This window comes from Octopus sinensis, linkage group LG10, assembly GCF_006345805.1.
Source record: "Octopus sinensis linkage group LG10, ASM634580v1, whole genome shotgun sequence".
NCBI lineage: Eukaryota > Metazoa > Mollusca > Cephalopoda > Octopoda > Octopodidae > Octopus > Octopus sinensis.
This window is the reverse complement of record NC_043006.1, coordinates 28,156,543-28,174,873: the sequence shown is the minus strand read 5'-3', so window position 1 is coordinate 28,174,873 and position 18,331 is coordinate 28,156,543. Positions and strand designations below refer to the sequence as shown.

Sequence of the window (18,331 nt, the reverse complement as noted above, 5' to 3'; positions counted from 1 at the left end):
ATTGTTGCGGCCGTCTTTGAAGTTATTGTGTGTGTGTGTGTGCTTCTTGTGTTGTTTGTATCCATGCCCTTCATATAGATTTATTTATATTTTTTATCTAGCTCTATTTCTTATATTTATCACAGGTGTGTGACAAATATATTTATTTATTTTATATTTATCTATCTCTATTTCTTATATGTATCACAGGTATATGCATATATGTCTATTGTGTGTGTATTACCCTGTTTGTATGTATTTTATTTGCTTTTTTCTTTCTTCTCTTCCCTTCTGTCTTTAGTGGTGTGGTGATGGGTGTTATTGTTCCATTCGTATTTTCTATTGAGGTTCGGTCTGTCTATTGCTATGTGTGTTACCTCTGTAATCTGTCTAAGTGTCGTGTCAGTTCTATGGGTCCATAATACTTTAACCTCTATGCTGTCAATCGAGCCTCACCATATTTCCTGATATAGTGGCAAAAGTATAACTTCCAAGTAACGCTCTAATATTCTGAAAATCTAATAAACTTGTTATACCATAATCATGATAACTTTCTATGTAACGAGAGAGAGGGTGGGGAGAGACAGAGAGAGAGAGAACAGAGTTAGCTAAATTTAGGATGATAGCTTACTGACGGTTGATAGTTCATACCTTAGCATTGACTCTGTCATGCTATTGGTTTGGCCATCTGTATATCAAAGTGAAAGTAATTATATTAATAAGGTACTGTGATATACCACTGACTCGTAACCAACATATGATATCAAGAAATCCTCTTGCGAGCGTGACCTAGGCATCACTGTCAGCAGTGATTTGCGTTGGACAAAGCATATCTCTAAAATTGTCAAGAAGGCCGAGGGTGTCTTGGCATCACTCAGCAAGACTTTTGTTAGCCGCTCTCCAGCCATCTATTTAAAACTGTATACAGCTATGGTACGACCACACTTGGAATTCGCATCATCAGTTTGGAATCCCTATCTTGCTCAGAACATTGATCTCCTGGAATCTGTCCAGAGACGTGCAACCAAACGCATACCCTCCATCAGACACCTACCATATTCCGAGCGCCTTGTTTCCCTGGGCATGGATTCACTGAAGCTCCGGCGTCTGGCGACGGACTTGGTAAACACCCACAAGGTTATCAACCACCTCACCAACAACAACACTGAACACCTTTTTGATCCCCATGTGTCTAACACACGTGGACATGCCTACAAAGTCAGAAAACAGCACAGCTCCCATGACTTTCGGAAACATTTTTTCACGCTCAGGGTTGCTGAAGCGTGGAATAAACTGCCTGCATCAGTTGTTGACTGCCATGACACTGCATCCTTTAAGGCCCTCATGCTTCCCGAAATCCGTCGAAACTACACCTGATTATATATACACTTTAGATGAGTTGTAGTGCACATGAGCACTGTACACAATTATTATTATTATTATTATTATGACATACTGTAAAGTATCTGCAAAATTGTTAAGAAAGATATCGCAGAGAACGTTTTCCAACTCTGAAACATATCCTTTGCGTTCAAGATCACTATTTATAGTTATATAACCACATTCCGAAATGACTATAGATACAATTGAGAAATCATAATCTTAGTACAGACGTTGGGCTTCGATCAAATGCCAGGGTAGACATGGCGAGCTCTAAACTAGGATTCTGCAGAGATCTCTATTTGGTGATTGATAACAGAGGCTTTTACTCCAACAGCAAACGTCACTGTGGTAGCAATATATAAGACTAAGAGACAGTAGCTAAAGCATGTTATATTTAATATTCTATCTATGTTTATATAAGAACGTACATCAGTATGTAGGTAAGAGTTATATATTTTTTTATATGAGCGTATAGTTTAGGTTTGTATATGCTTATATATGAATGTTTGTATATAGATAAGGTGTTTTGTAATTTAATAGTGTTCCTACATCCGATCGAAGGATTTTAAATAAATTTTCAGAGAACTGATTAATGTTGAGGTTATAATAAGTCCACTAGAATTGTCCTTAAACTTCTACTCGCGATAAAGGCATCAATTTTTTGGTTATGTAGACGTTTGGTAAAATTTTAAGAAAATGGCGATTTACAAGACAAGGTGGGTTGCATTAAAAACATTTTCTTGGTGAAAACAAATTAACTGACCTCTATGTAAAACATGATTTGCATGTTGAATGTATAGCAGACGATCTTCAGATATTAGATGAACATCTTACCCGACCACCAGGGATGCAATTCATACTTTTTGTTTTTATTGAGACTTGAAAAGACTGTCAGAAAAACTGTCTCAGCATAAATGTTTTAATCTTATTTTTATAGAATTCATACTTTATTATAATGTTCATGCAGAAATTAGTTTTCGCATTTATTATATTAGCCCAACATATCATACCATTTTGGAATCAGGCTGACTCCGTGAGTAAATTAAAAACATTCCGGGCCGAATCCGGACCCACAATCCTGAAATTTTGGAATCCCAAGTTTTCATTACAGTGATTGTTTTCGGCAATTTTTTATGTGACTTTTTGCGATAACAATTTTTATAATCTAAAGGCCAATTCTGTCAGTAAATTAAAAACATTCCGGGCCGAATCCGGACCTGCAATCTTGAAATTTTGGATTCCTATGTTTTCATTACTGCGATTGTTTTCGGCGGTTTTGGGGGGGTTTTTTTGCGACGAATATGATCATCATTGGGATACGAGTCTGGAGGAAGCAATTGCAACAAATTCTCCAAAATAAGTCAGAGATCTGTTTGGAGATCTTCCCATTCCGGGTCAGTTGCTTAAAAGCTAGTGTGTGTGTGTGTGTGTGTGTGTGTGTGTGTGTGTGTAACGGTTATTGTAGTTGTAACGGCATGTTGAAAGATGTGAAAGATGAACGAAGAACAGTGATCAAAGTTGATGTTGACTCCAATTTTTTATTTACCGTTACTTAATATAATGCCATGCCTCGACGGGCAGTTGCGTGTAAAAGTATAAGTGGAAAAGCATGAGAGGTAAAAAGTTAATTTCGGCCAGTATGTATGTACACGTTCTTATTGGAGTAGTAAACCAGAGATAATGGTAGAATGATGTTGTAAGAGAAAAGAAATTGAGCTAGCGAAAGTTATAGAGTCGAGGGAAGTTGTGTTTCATAGTTGGCTGGTTGTAACCTTCTTTCTCCCTCTGGCCGTTTGTCTTTAGTGGCTGCTTGCTTGTGGTCATGACTCTAGTTGGTCTCTGTTCCCTAACTGATAGTCGCTCACATTAACTGATTTTGCCTTATCAATTTCTAGTATTTATAACTATCCAAAACCAGCTAGAAGGATAGACATATTGTTGAGGACAATTGATTCTGTTGGAGGTCTGTTATCTCTATTCTAGCTTTTGGTGGCCAAGAAGAGGTTAGAAGGGTCAAGTGGCAAAGACATTATTCTACTTAGCGAAGGCTTCTGGCAAATGTAACTACTGTCACTCACAGAAAAACTATTGATTTACCGTGAGAAAAGTGCTGTTGAAATGTAAAGTGAAATTTGGCTATCGAGGATCGAATCCACGCTATGCTTGCATGAAGCCACTACATCACTCCTCTTCCAGAGAGATTCCGAGAAAAGGAAACGGACGATCGAGTAAGAGAGAGAAATGCATGGCTGAGGAAAACTTTTGCATATTAGGAGAGAGGATTCCTGAAGTGTATACGGGACAGATATCTATTCAAGTGAGTCTAAATAGCGGTATCGCTTTGCATGCCAGAATGTGCAGTCAGTGACTGGGCAGTACGGAAAAGGAGTTAGTGCGTGCGTGCGCATGAGGGCGTATACATGAGTGCAGGTGCATGTATGAAAATTCACTGTAAAATAACCTCAGGTGAGCGAGTGAGTGTATTCTCAAGCCATGATATGGTAGATCTTCCTGCAGGATTGCAATGTGTGAAATGCCCTGAAGGTTTTTCAAAAGCAGTAGGCACAATAAAGGTGCGTGTGTGTGTGCAAAAGGGCTCGTGGTTGAGATAGTATGCTAGTGCAGTGATTTATTAAATGCCTTGAACGTACAGGAACAAAAGTGTGGCATGCTGCCTCGTTGTAAAGGACAAGTAGCTTTCTATATGTATACGTGACCGACCTTGGGTTTTACAGAGTTGTGCCTACAAGGCGCAGGGAACATGAAAAACAAGCCAGAAAGGCATGGGGTTGTGTATGAATGTGACAGTGTCAGCATGCAGGTACATGTATGTGGTGCAGCAAAAGAAATGAACGGTACAGAAATGAGTAAACAAAAGGTATCAAACTTAGCTGAGAATAGTGTCCTTTCTTAAAAGACCAATGCTGAAAGTGAAAAAAGATGTGCATGCAAAGAAAAAGAGTTGCTGAGAGTCTATTTGAGAGTCTTATATACGTGCAAAAGTTCGTAGACAATGCAGGGTCTGTATGTCGGGACGAGACGAAAAGGGGGTGTGTGCCGAAAAGGTTGTATGTGCGGGTTTCCATATTTTCTTCCAGTTAGTTTCTAGGGATGTAGCTGTCGAAATGATGCATTTATTGGCTTCCATGGCGAGCGAATCCTTTGTGTGTCTGCAGTGTTGCATTGTTGTGAAGTTCATCGTAGATTGCATCGCAGTATAGTGCTTTATGTTACGCGTACCGTAACAAGTGGAACGAAGGTGCATCTTGGTGGTGACAGAGGTTGTCATTCTTTTCCTCTGGTTCAGCGACTGTTGATATGAAGACTGCAGCGGCATGTAGCATTAGAAAGTAGCAATTGTTTTTGAACACTGGGGTCGATGGAATTGACTAAGCCCTGCCACTAAACACTGATGACCTTGCCAAAAGTTTGAAACAATTTGACAGAATTGTTAGCGCGTCAAACAAAAAGCTTAATAACATTTCTTCCGGCTCTTTATGTTCTGAGTTCAAATCTCGCCGAGATCAGCTTTGCTTTCATCCTTTCGAGGTTGTAAACGACTTCCTCCTCCCCTCAAAATACATGACCTTGTACCAAAATTGAAAAGAATCATCATCATCATTATTATTATTATTATTATTATTATTGAGTGAGAGAGCAGAGCATGCCATCAAAGTGACACTAGAGTACAAATGCACGAAGCCCAATATACTGATCATGATTACCCGTCTGATAAGGGTACACAGGGTACATGCATCACAACTATATGTACGCGGCGTGGTGATCTCATATCAAGATAAACAGCGCATGACATTGCAAGGGTTAGAATTTTCTTCAAGTTATGTAGCCCATCCCGCTCAAAAGGTCCCTGAATAGGGTTGTTTAAAGATGATGAACAAAACACCTATGTGTTCCAGAGGTGTATTATTCAAACCCCAAGGAATTCCTCTCAACACATGGCTATGATGCTCCCTATTACATCTACTGGTGATCAGAAAGGCACATATTGTCAGCCACTAAGAGACATGCTCAACTGGTTAAGATCAAGCAACTGACAAATAAATCTATGGTATTGAGCAGAATATTTGCTGTGACCCATCTTTTATACCAAGACAAAACAATGTACATGATAACACTTCCAATCAGTTAAGATCAAAAGCCAATTATTATTATTATTATTATTATTATTATTATTATTATTGTTATTGTTATTATTATTTTTATTATTATTATTATTATTATTATTATTATTTAAGGCGGCGAGCTGGCGGAATCGTTAGCACACCGGGCAATTTGCTTAGCGGTATTTCGCCTGCCGCTACGTTCTGGGTTCAAATTCCGCCGAGGTCGACTTTGCCTTTCCTCCTTTCGGGATCGATTAAATAAGTACCAGTTACACACTGGGGTCGATATAATCGACTTAATCCATTTGTCTGTACTTGTTTGTCTATGTTTAGCCCCTTGTGGGTAATAAAGAAATAGGTATTATGTTACGATCCGTTAAGTTTCATGTTAAAATCCCACCATAGTCAATTTTGCCTTTCATCCTTTCATGATCGATCAAATAAAATATCAGTGAAATGCCGGAGCAGATATACTATACCTGTCACAAAAATTTGAGGAATTCTATAATTATTATCATTGGTCCAAGCTGGTAGAACCGTTAGCATGCTTAGCGGCATTCCATCCGCCTTTACATTCTAAGTTCAAATTCTGTCGAGGTCGGCTTTGCCATTTATCCCTTCAGGGTCGATAAAATAAGTACTGGTAGAGCACTAGGGTTCATGTAATCGACTTATCCTCTCCGCCGAAATTGCTGGTTTTGGATCGAACTCACGCCCTTACGACCGTGAACCAAATACCCTAACATCACGATATGCAGAACATACATTTGATCACTATAAACAAATCATTGGTGCAGATCGTTCAGTAAAAACTGAACACTCATACGTTATCATCGACGGGAGATTCCATCATATTATTATTATTATTATTATTATTACTATTACTATTATGAAGGCAGTGAGCAGGAGCTGGCAGAATCGTCTGGTTCGCCGGGCAAAATGCTTAGCGGCATTTCGTCTGTCTTTATGTTCTGAGTTCAAATTCCGCCGAGGTCGACTTTGCCTTTCCTCCTTTCGGGATGATTAAATAAGTACCTATTTCTTTACTACCCACAATGGACTAAACATAGAGGGGACAAACAAAGACAGACAAAGGGTAAGTCGATTACATCGACCCCAGTGCGAAACTGGTACTTAATTTATCGACCCCGAAAGGATGAAAGGCAAAGTCGACCTCGGCAGAATTTGAACTCACAACGTAACGGCAGACGAAATACGGCTACGCGTTTCGCCCGGCGTGCTAACGTTTCTGCCAGCTCGCTGCCTTAAATAAGTACCAGTTACACACTGGGGTCGATATAATCAACTTAATCCGTTTGTCTGTATTTGTTTGTCCCCTCTGTGGGTGTTTACCCCCTTGTGGGTAGTAAAAAAATAGGTATTTCGCCCGTCGTTACGTTCATAGCTCAAATTCCGCCAAGGTCGACTTTGCCTTTCATCCTTTCGGGGTTGATTAAATAAGTACCAGTTACGCACTGGGCGTCGATATAATGAACTTAATCCGTTCGTCTGTCCTTGTTTGTCCCCTCTGTGTTTAGCCCCTTGTGGGTAGTAAAGAAATAGGTATTTCGTCTGCCGCTACGTTCTGAGTTCAAATTCCGCCGAGGTCGACTTTGCCTTTCATCCTTTTGGGGTCGATTAAATAAGTTCTAGTTACGCAATGGGGTCGATATAATCGACTTAATCCGTTTGTCTATCCTCTCTGTGTTTAGCCCCTTGTGGGTAGTAAAGAAATAGGTATTTCGTCCAGCTTTATGTTCTGGGTTCAAATTCCTCCGAAGTAGACTTTGCCTTTCATCCTGTCAAAATTGATAAAATAAGTACCAGTTGAGCACTTGGGTCGATGTAATCGATTGCCTTTCATTTTCTTTCGTCGTCGATAAAATAAAATATATCACTTCAGTACTGGCGTCGATGTAAATGACTGGCCTGCTCCCCTAAAATGACTTGCCTTCCGCCAAAATATGAAACAATTATTCAAGATGTTACAGTAAGGTTTGAGAGAGAAATTTGTCTTGCTAGGTTGGCAGGTTGAGAGACTATGTCATGGTTCTCTTGATGACTACAAGTACAAAGGTTAAGAAAATAAAGAAAACCGTGATTGGCAAATAGTTGGTGACCTGAGAAACTGAGATTTTTGTGGCTGTAATTTTTAACTGAAGTAGGAGGGCGAATATAGTAGCACTAGGTCAACGTTTTTATTTGATTGATTTTTTTTTATATGTTACGAAGGGGTCATAATTAAAACAGAAATCTCTGTTAACCACTACTGAAGAGTTACGTTTTCTAGCTTGACCAAATCTATTTGCCGATATTGGAAATATTTTTGTCCACTGATCGTTTCAATGAAATCGTTCAGTCTATTTTGTCACATGATACTTCTTAGTTCAGTTTTAATTCTTCCAGTTTTGAAAATAAGCGTTCTCGGCTACAGTTGGTAATCAAGAGTGACAAATAGAGGCGCAAAGCATTTCCTACATTTATAAAATAAAACTTTGAAAAATTGTCAATAATCAAATGATAAAACTGAAAATGTTCAAGGTCTTTTCTGGCGCCAGCATGAATAGCAAGATCATTTTAAAGTTATCTGCACAAATTTTTCACCAAATTGTTCTTCCAGAAACTTGTGGGTATGATTCAACTAGAGTTGATGACCTCTTTACAATTTCTGCCGGTCTAAATGGTTGTTACTACTGTTGAAGGAATCTAAATATACCATTTATCCTTTGATATGCTTGCTGGCATTTCGCCGAGAGAGAAAAGAAGCTGTCAATAATGAGAATAACAGCTCAGTTTTTAAACTTCTATGAAAGTGTTGAAGATTCAATAAATGGATCACGATACTGCAACCAGTGGAATTATCCCATTTGCGACTTTGCTTCGCGTTAGTGGTTGATAATTTTCCGACTCAGTTAAACTCTTGTCATTTTGTTCAATGTCTAAAAACTTAAATATATGCATGCAAGGATTCACACTAGATACAAGCAGTATTTAAGTCCTTTGTAGAAAATTACGAGGGAACTGTAGTTATTTGATCCTCCTATATACACATTATTTCTGTTTCCGGTTTTATCAAGGCTGAATGGAAAATTACGTGAATTTATATTTTATCGTGTTTCCTTTGGAATAGTTTCTAGTTATTGATCTTCACATTGGACAACTCTAATAGCCTGGCGCACCCAGCTTCTGTTCGCGATATATATATATATATATATATATATATATATATATATATATATATATGATAGATAGATAGATAGATAGATAAATAGATAGATAGATAGATAGATAGATAGATAGATAGATAGATAGATAGATAGATAGATAGATAGATACGCGTATGTATTAATGCAGCAAAACTTAATATATTAATCTTTGCTTATCCCTACATTTATTTCTAAACCTGCTCAAGTTTAATTCTCTTCAGCACTTGTAAGTGTATTCTATACGGAGAATATCTGATTCTCATCTATGAACTATATACATTTATACTCGTGTGAATCTATACAAAATGGGACAAGAATGTAAAATATCTGGGCAGTTAGGTGATACAAAAACGGGACGACAAAACATCCAGATAGACGATACAAAGAAAACAAGGACGGGTCATTCGAAGTTTTCTTTCCTTAGTCAAGTACCAGATTATCTTCGAAATTTTGGCTGAATGCTCTTCGCTTAGTTTTTCCTTGGGGCTGGCCAGCTTGGAGCAATCTCAAGTATAATCAGCCGACATTGCGAAGATAATCTGATACTTGACTGAGGAACGAAAACCTTTAATGACCCGTCCTTGTTTCCTTTGTATCGTCTATCTGGATGTTTTATTGTCCCATTTTTGTATCACCTAACTGTTTTGCGTTCTTGTCCCATTTCTTGTCCGATGTGAAGATATATATATATATATATATATATACACACACACATTATATGTATATACATGTGTGTGTGCGCGTGCACATACACAATCATGATTTCATGCAGGAGGTATTCTTTTCTACTCTAGGCACAAGGCCCGAATTTTTGGGGGAAGGGGGTTCAGTTGATTAGATCGACCCCAGTACGCAACAGGCACTTAATTTATCGTCCCCGAAAGGATGAAACGCAAAGTTGACCTCGATGGAATTTGAACTCAGTACATAACGACAGATGAAATACCTATTTCTTTACTACCCACAAGGGGCTAAACACAGAAGGGACAAACAAGGATAGACAAACGGATTAAGTCGATTACATCGACCCCCATCGACTTCTTTAATCGACCCCGAAAGGATGAAAGGCAAAGTGACCTCGGTGGAATTTGAACTCAGAACGTAGCGGCAGACGAATACCTATTTCTTTACTACTCACAAGGGGCTAAACACAGAGAGGACGAACAAGGACAGACAAACGGATTAAGGCGACTATATCGACCCCAGTGCGTAAATGGTACTTATTTAATCGACCCCGAAAGGATAGAAAGCAAAGTCGACCTCGGCGGAATTTGAACTCAGAATGTAGCGACAGACGAATACCGCTAAGCATTTCGCCCGGCGTGCTAACGTCTCTGCCAGCTCGCCGCCTTTTCATGCAAGAAATATTGGCTTGTTCGTGTACTCTGATTCCACCCACGCACGTCTTTTTTGCCACTGAATCTGCATAATTTGCCCTTCGCGCTAGCAGAACCGTTAATATGTCGGACAAAATGCTTAGCAACTTTTCTTTCGGTTTTATACGTTCTGTGTAGAAATCCAGTCTAGCTAAACTTTGCCTTTCATCCATTTGAGGTCGATGAAACAAAGTACCAGTCAAATGCTGGGGTCAATAACATTGACTAGCCTCTCCCTCTGAAACTACTGTCCTTGCGCCAAAATTTGAAAAATTATTTCCAGCTTACAAAGCTGTACGGTGGACACAGCGGGGGCCTCAGAAAAGTTTGTGTGTTTTTCTCACACCATGACCTTCTTAGAATCATTTTCTCAGGCTACCAGAAATTGTACCTATACATTCTGTCTGATCTCCTAACCAATAACTGCGTTCTGAGATAGGTAACTACCCAGATATTGGACGTACTCGCAATTCTCAACAAACTGCCCGTGTGCGCAAATGATTATTATGGCAGAGTTGAAAACACCTGGTGAGATCAAAGGATAAGCATTTCTACAGTTTGTCAGGAGCCCTTAGCTTTCACAGTAAGGAAACACCAGGGTTGATTTGCTCAAAACAACGCCCAAATCCAAGATACTGGTCAACAAAAAGGAGGCGGCTTTTCAGATCTTCCAAAATACCAAGAAAAATAAGTGCAAAAGGAAAGCTTGCCAGCAAAATGAAAAAGAGAAGGGCTGCGGTCCAGAATAAACAATTACAATGAATTACAATAGGTGACCAGCCAAAGCACTTGAAATCCAGAGGGTGGGTGCATGACATACAAGTTTCTTCATGAAAGCTACTACAATCTATGGTCAGAGTAAATCCAGCCCTATTCCGATCTAATGATGGTGCAAAGCATATAAAAGAACCGGCAATAACAGATTGAAAGACCATTTTGAAAACTTGCTGAATCATGACTGTCGAAGCAACTAAAGGTTTCTGGACAACATTGCATAAAAGTCAACGGTAAACAATTTGGTGGCAGCATCGCCAGCCATTGCAGAAGCTAAAATGGCAATTTGTTTCTTAAAAAGACCATAAGTTACTCAGATCTGATTGATACTTTGCTTCAATTCACCAAACACAGACGCACGCGTGCATGTGTTATATGGATTATATATAACACATCAGTATAACACACATAGACACGTGTGTGTATGTGCATATGTGATACGTGTTACATAACACATCAATATAACACACACACAAACACATATTTGTATTGTGTGAAAGATAGAGAGACAGAGAGAAAGAGATGTTATATAACATAGCAACATAGCATACACACACAATGACACATACATATTTATATATGTATGTTATATAACATATACATACATATATATATATATATATATAAAACACATGCACACAGATAGACAATGTGTATTTGTTATATAACAAATAACTTACACGCACATATACCTATATATATATATATATTTCTTTACTACCCACAAGGGGCTAAACACGGAGGGGACAAACAAGGACAGACAAAGGGATTAAGTCGATTACATCGACCCCAGTGCGTAACTGGTACTTAATTTATCGACCCCGAAAGGATGCAAGGCAAAGTCGACCTCGGCGGAATTTGAACACAGAACGTAACGACAGACGAAATACGGCTACGCATTTCGCCCGGCGTGCTAACGCTTCTGCCAGCTCGCCGCCTTCAGTATATACCTACATATAAACATAATGTAGTACCTACCTCTACATGTACATATACACGATATATGTGTACAGGACACCAAAAAGACATATATATATATATATATATATATATATATATTATATATAATATATATATATATATTATATATATATATATATATGTCTTTTTGGTGTCCTGTACACATATATGCGTGTATATGTACATGTAGAGGTAGTACGTTATATGTTTATATATTGCATATATTCTATTTTATTAACATATATATATATATAATATATATATATATATATATATATAATAGTTATCGCCATACTAATATGGATTCTTATAAAAATAAGAAAAAGCTGTGCTTATTAGCTCCATGAGGCCATCGCCTTAAGTTAGCTATTTGATACACAAACTGTATCCATATAACCTTCGACAAGGGAGGTCAGTCGCTCCACACTACTTGACCGGCAGCTTAGGTATTTTAATATTTCTATTATTGAAAACAAGTGGATGTACACCGAAACTAGGTAAATAAAACCATCAACAGAGATTGTCGGAAGCGAACCTACTGGCTGGCTACGCTGCATTGAAAAGGGGCAATACCCCGAACGCGTCTGTAGCTGCCGGTCAAGTAGTGTGGAGCGACTGACCTCCCTGTTCGAAGGTTATAGGATACAGTTTGTGTATCAAATAGCTAACTTAAGGCGATGGCCTCATGGAGCTAATAAGCGGACAGCTTTTTTTTATTTATAAGAAGCCATATTAGTATGGCGATAACTATTATTTTCGGGAACGCTGCCGCTGTTCTCTTTAGAGAGACTTATATTTTAATATTTCTATTATATATATATATATACACATACATATATACGTGTGTTGTGCAATGTTATATAATACATGTCACTGTAACACCTACATACACCTTTTGTGTGTGTGTGTGTGTGTGTGTGTGTGTGTGTGTGTGTGTGTGTGAGGGGGAGGGAGAGAGAGAGGGGGGAGGGGGAAAGAGCTGGAGGGGAAAGAGGGGGGGAGAGTATTTCTTCACATAAACAGGCTCGATTTAAAAAAGCAGACGGCTGTCAACATCATGATCGTCGTCGTCATCATCATCGTCATCGTCATCAGATACTCATACAGATACTCATACAGATAGTCATACAGATACTCATACAGATACTCATACAGATACTCATACAGAGTATACGATACTCATATACTCATACAGATAGTTTATACTCGTCATTATGCTTTAATGTCGAGCTATATCTTCCAAATATATCTCATACAATTGGTGTTTAGCTCCAGGTCAGTCCCGATCGAGCAGATCAAAGTCATTCTAGTCATGACCATCCCGTATTATTTTCATAGGATCTATTCAGTTTCCTTTTTATATCAGAATCTTCTGTGTCCAATGTGTTATTCCATTTTAGGACGGTAAGCGTGTGATTTGAGGAAAATTTTGACTGCTATTTCAGCAGGTCAGCACTTTACAGTCGCATACACTTCTGAGTAAAAAAGTTGATATTCACATTTATATACGTGTCTTGTACCGTTGACCTTTAGAGTTTAACCCGAGGTCATCTTGATCGAGTAGGATTGTGTTCAAAATAATTCCGGTTGTGTCTTCCGTCTTAGCTACAGAAAACTTGGTGTTATATTTTCAAACATGTCCTAAAATGTGAGTGGATAAAGATTCGGTTACTATTTTTTAGCATATCGAACGACCACGTGCAGGTTCCTTCTTTGAAGCTAATGTGGACTGTCATGTTCAGAATGTCTGGAACTTGATATTACAAGTTAATTAAAGTCATATGGACTTATTAATAATGTGGACCAAATTGAACACCGACCACCGTTAGGTGATTGGGTGACCTTAGCGGAGTCGACTTTGTATTGCAAACAGACAGCTAATTGGACTGACTGGACCAGTGAAAATTATGAGTAAGTAGTAAAACTGCAGTGCCAGTCAGTAACAGATACGAATCTCGGTTTCTAATATTACAACTTATCGCCTCAGTCACTGACGATTTAAATAAAAATGAATTTGATATTTCTGTGGAAATTTACCGCCAGAAATCTCGGGATTGAGCAAGGTTTGCGAAGGTCATGGAATGAAACTATGCTTCATCCATGACCTTTTTTCAGGGCCTCCGCAACCTGTGGCAGTAAAGAGGCAAGTTATTCTCACACCAGAAAATAAGGCCAAATTATTAGAACAGGGTGTACTCCTCAAAAGTTCAGATGGCGTTAAACCGGGCGACCAATTAAGTCTACTCCCTCACCTACCCTCCCATCCCAAAAAGACAAGAAAGGCTCTGCTGACGGTCTTTTACAGTTTCCGTCTACCAAATTCTCCTGACGTATAAATATACCAACTAACTTGGGGTTGATTGATTCTGCTACTCCAAAATATTCTGAATGAAACAGTCCACAATACCTTCAAAGAAGGAGCTTTCACGCAGTAACTCGACTTGCTAAAAATACCAACCAAATGTCCATTAAATCATACCCTACTGCCTAAGAAAAGAACATATTTGATAATATATTACTGAGTTTTCTATAGAAAAAACGGATGGCCGCGACTGGAATAGTTGTGGTATTTATACATTGCACTTGGTCACGAGCCTACAGACTCACTTGGCCGGAGTTTACTCCGGTCTGAGAAGTGTATAAGCTACTTAAGAGCACAAAAGTCCCCTCACCTCACTGAATAGAACTTATCTGTTACAAGGTTAACTCCCAACTGATGGGATTCATTTTCAGCAACGTGTAATGAAGAGCTTTGCTCAAAGGCACAACGTGCCGCCTGGTCCAGAAATCTCACGATCGTGGATCCAGTACCTTAATCAGTAAGCTATGCACCTCCATAACAATCGGTAAGTGAAAATGAGACTCTGATTTGGTGAACTGGAAATTTCTTTACATTTTCCTGTGTAGATCTCCTGATTGGTCGATAGAGTCCAATGCATGGGAATATTTATTTTGCCAAAACAAAAGGTCTTTTCTCAAAATGCAAAAGTAACACTAATATATCAGAAGTTGGGCTAGAAGCGGGAGGTCGGCGCCTGTGACTCTTTTCTAAAACTGATGGAAGGAATGGAGAATGTTACCATAAGACTGGAGCCTTGCGCCAAAGTCTTAGAACAGAAATCACTCCGCGAAAGTCATCCAAGATTTAAGTAATAGTATTAAATTGGGTGACGGATTGATTTTGCTACCTTAAAACAAGAACATTCCATCTAAGGAACTTCCACAAATTCTGCCAAATTTTACTGATAAGGCACTGGTTAACCCGAGGTTCAAGGTACCTTGAAATAGGATCGAAATTGAATCCATGTAGCCACACAGCCACGTCTATAAAGCATTCAGTACAATGTTCCACTGCATTTGCAATCTCTGCAACCACCTTCTAAATACTCGAAATTTATTTATTTATTTATTTTGCACATAGGTTGTGTGGTTAAGAAGTTCACTTTGCTACCTCGTTGTTTCGGATTCAGTCTCACTGCACGGCACCTTGGGTAAGCGTTTTCTGCTATAGCCTTCGCCGACAAATGCCTTGTGAGTGCATTTATCAGACAGAAACAGTCCAGAAACACATTGTATATATGTATGTGTCTTTGTGTTTGTTACGACCCCCTTCATAACTGGTGTTGGTTGGCTTACATCCTGTAACTTAATGGTTCAGTAAAAGATACCAACAGAATAAATCGCAGACTTTAAAACATGTACTCGGACCGATTTGTTCGACTAAACCCCTTAAGGCGTGCCCTAGCAGGCTGCAATCCAGTGACTGAAACAAGTAAAAGGCGAAAGATACTCAAATTATGACAGAATCAACTCCAGAATATCAATGACCATCGCCAACTCGGTTTTACTTTTTGGTTGTGACTATTTCACTTTATTTTCGTAGTCAACGTCCTAGAGAAACGCATAAACGCCACGAGTTTCCTTTCTTATTCTTTTAAAATCATTCGGCATCTTTTTTAAAAAATCTACATATTTGTCAGGGAATAGGGAAACGGGTTCTTTGCTGATAGGACCTCTGAATTTAGTGCCAATGATGTGAGTGGAGACCGGTTTAAAAGTCGAGAATGACGACATTATGAAGAAACCAGGAAGTGAAGCAGATACGTTCGAAGATAGTACAATTGTCTTGTAATATTTAATCTCGATTTTGTGTTTGACTTCGAATTTCACTGGGGATGGAGGGTTCGATAAGATAATTTACTGACGGGTAAAGTTAATCAACTACTCCACCCAACTTCTCTTTCAATAACTGTATGGTCATGTGCCAAATTGGTGGAATGTTAGTTTTATAATGAACTGGCATATAATCAACAGAATCGATAAAACCAATATATTACTAATATTGGTTTTATCGTTTCTGCCCAAAGTAAGGAAATGGGACGGACATTCGGAATAGCTGTCACTACCACACGAGAAAAGTAAATGCGCGGAACTGGGGAGCAAATGCATAACAATTTTAATTTTTTGAGAAGATTCATTGAGAATCGTAATCGCCGTTGCATGAAATACAGGAATACTAAAAAAGCAAAATGAAGGAAAATATGTAATTCCTTGCTCTTTTCTTTACCCACGAGGTAGTGATAGCTATTCCGAGAGTCCCCGTAAGGGGAACGCAAATTTGATCTGGATGATACCAGAAACACATATAAAGCATAAATATGTCTCCTTCCGTAGGGTTTAAACCAACTCCTCAAAAATACAGTTGTGAAATTTTGGAGGAAGATAAATAACTCAATATGAAAACTGAAAAAACCAAAAAAAGTTTTTTTAACGTGTAGTTTTATGACCATGCTGGAATCGAAACCATCAAATATAAATACAAACACATACATTCTTTGTATATCTGCGCGAGTGTACTGCCAGACATGCTCGGTGTGTGTGTGTGTGTGTGTGTGTGTGTGTGGTTTGTAAATTAAAATAGCGAATGAATCCGAAATATTTTCATTCAGATTTCCAAGAGAAAGATGGAAAGGAAAGAAAAACATCTGCAAGAGATAAAGGAAACTGGCAACGAAGGATCCCCCAAAGGGTGAGAGAAAGAGATATTGACTGAGATGCCAGCAGACAGAAACTACAGTTGTAATGAGAGTGTATAAAATAAAAAGCTGTAAGAAACGGGAGGATGCAACATATAACAAAAAGGAAGCAAGGGGTCGCTAAAATACACACTTGTAGATAGTATACAAACCTGTCCTTTTCTGCAGCATTCCGTCAACGGGTGGTGGCGGGTGCAGTGGTCGCGCCCACGTGACTACAGGTCCACATTTAGGGATATCCAATATAACTAACAGTAAGGCCCAGAACAAGAAATCTGTTAACGGCCGAAGTCCATCCCTTCTAGCAATAGCCGCCGACTTTGCGAAGAAGAAGCCATAACGAAAATACGTTGTAGTTGCAGTTACGGGACTGTAAGTCTGAGAATCAGTGTAAGACAGCAAGCCGGCTTTCTGGTCGCCAGTGCCATCTCCCTCAAGATTATCATCGTCTTTGTCAGGTTTTCTTGGAGAAACTCTATCCGGGAAAAGTGTGACGTTTATAGAGACACCTCTGCCGCCTGTTGTGGTTGTCGTAGCTGTTATTGGCACGACACAGTGGGTAGAGCTAGTGGGTGCTATAGATGTTAGGATGGCAGTGGTAGCAGTAGAAGGAATGGTCATGCTTACTCTTGCTGCTACCGTCGTTGATGCTGCTGCTGCTGCTGCTGCTGTTGCTGCTACTACTACTACTACTACAGATAGAGATAATGCTGTTGTTGTTGTTGTTGTTATTGTTGTTGTTGTAGTCGTTCCCGTTGCTAGTAGACTTGAGCACTTCCACTGTGGCAAGCGATTCCTTGTCGTCTCTCGCTCAGACATACGATCTCTTTAGGAGGTCGAGTTTTTTGCCTTTCTTATAATTTCCCTTTCCAGCCATCCAACCATCTCTCTATCTCTCTGTCTCTAACACTATTCAAACCGACTGCCTTTCTATTCTTACTTTCTGTCTGACTCTCTCACTATTTCTGTCCCTCTTTCAGTCTCCCCAGAGTCTCCTCACTCTGCCCTTCCCCCAATGTCTGCTACAATACACTGCCAAGAAATAACTTTTAGAATTGTTTTAGGGTTTTCAACTTTTCAGTGTAGAACTTGTTGCTGTAGCCAACTGTTCTAACTAATGATTATAGCAGTATTATTATTATTATTATTATTATTATTATTATTATTATTATTATTATTATCATTATCATTATTATTATTATTATTATTATTACTATTACTGTTGTAGTTGCTGCTGCTGCTGTTGCTGCAATTATTTAATACTACAACAATAATCATTATAATTATATTTATAATTGTGTCTAATAAAAGGTACAAGAGACCTGAAATTTTAGTGGCGGTCGGTAGGTGGGAGTGTCATCGATTAAATATCGACTCAGTTCTCAACTATTATTGTTCTTTTTCATATTTTATTTTATTTCATTTTATCTAGTTTCAGCTCACGAGCGGTGGCCATGCTGGGGCACCGCCATTTATTGTCATTTTTTAAAAAT

General features: G+C 38.8%; 1 protein-coding gene across 1 annotated transcript in view; it reads right to left on the bottom strand.

Annotated features, from left to right (window-relative positions):
- LOC115216418 (A disintegrin and metalloproteinase with thrombospondin motifs 6) overlaps positions 1-17,844 on the bottom strand; it is an 85,164-nt gene extending 67,320 nt beyond the window's left edge. Inside the window, exon 1 of the mRNA XM_029785741.2 lies at positions 16,991-17,844. Within this exon, the coding sequence (XP_029641601.1) occupies positions 16,991-17,657 (667 nt within the window). The 5' untranslated portion in view covers positions 17,658-17,844. The remainder of the gene's footprint in view (positions 1-16,990) is intronic.
- Positions 17,845-18,331: the final 487 nt, after the last annotated feature.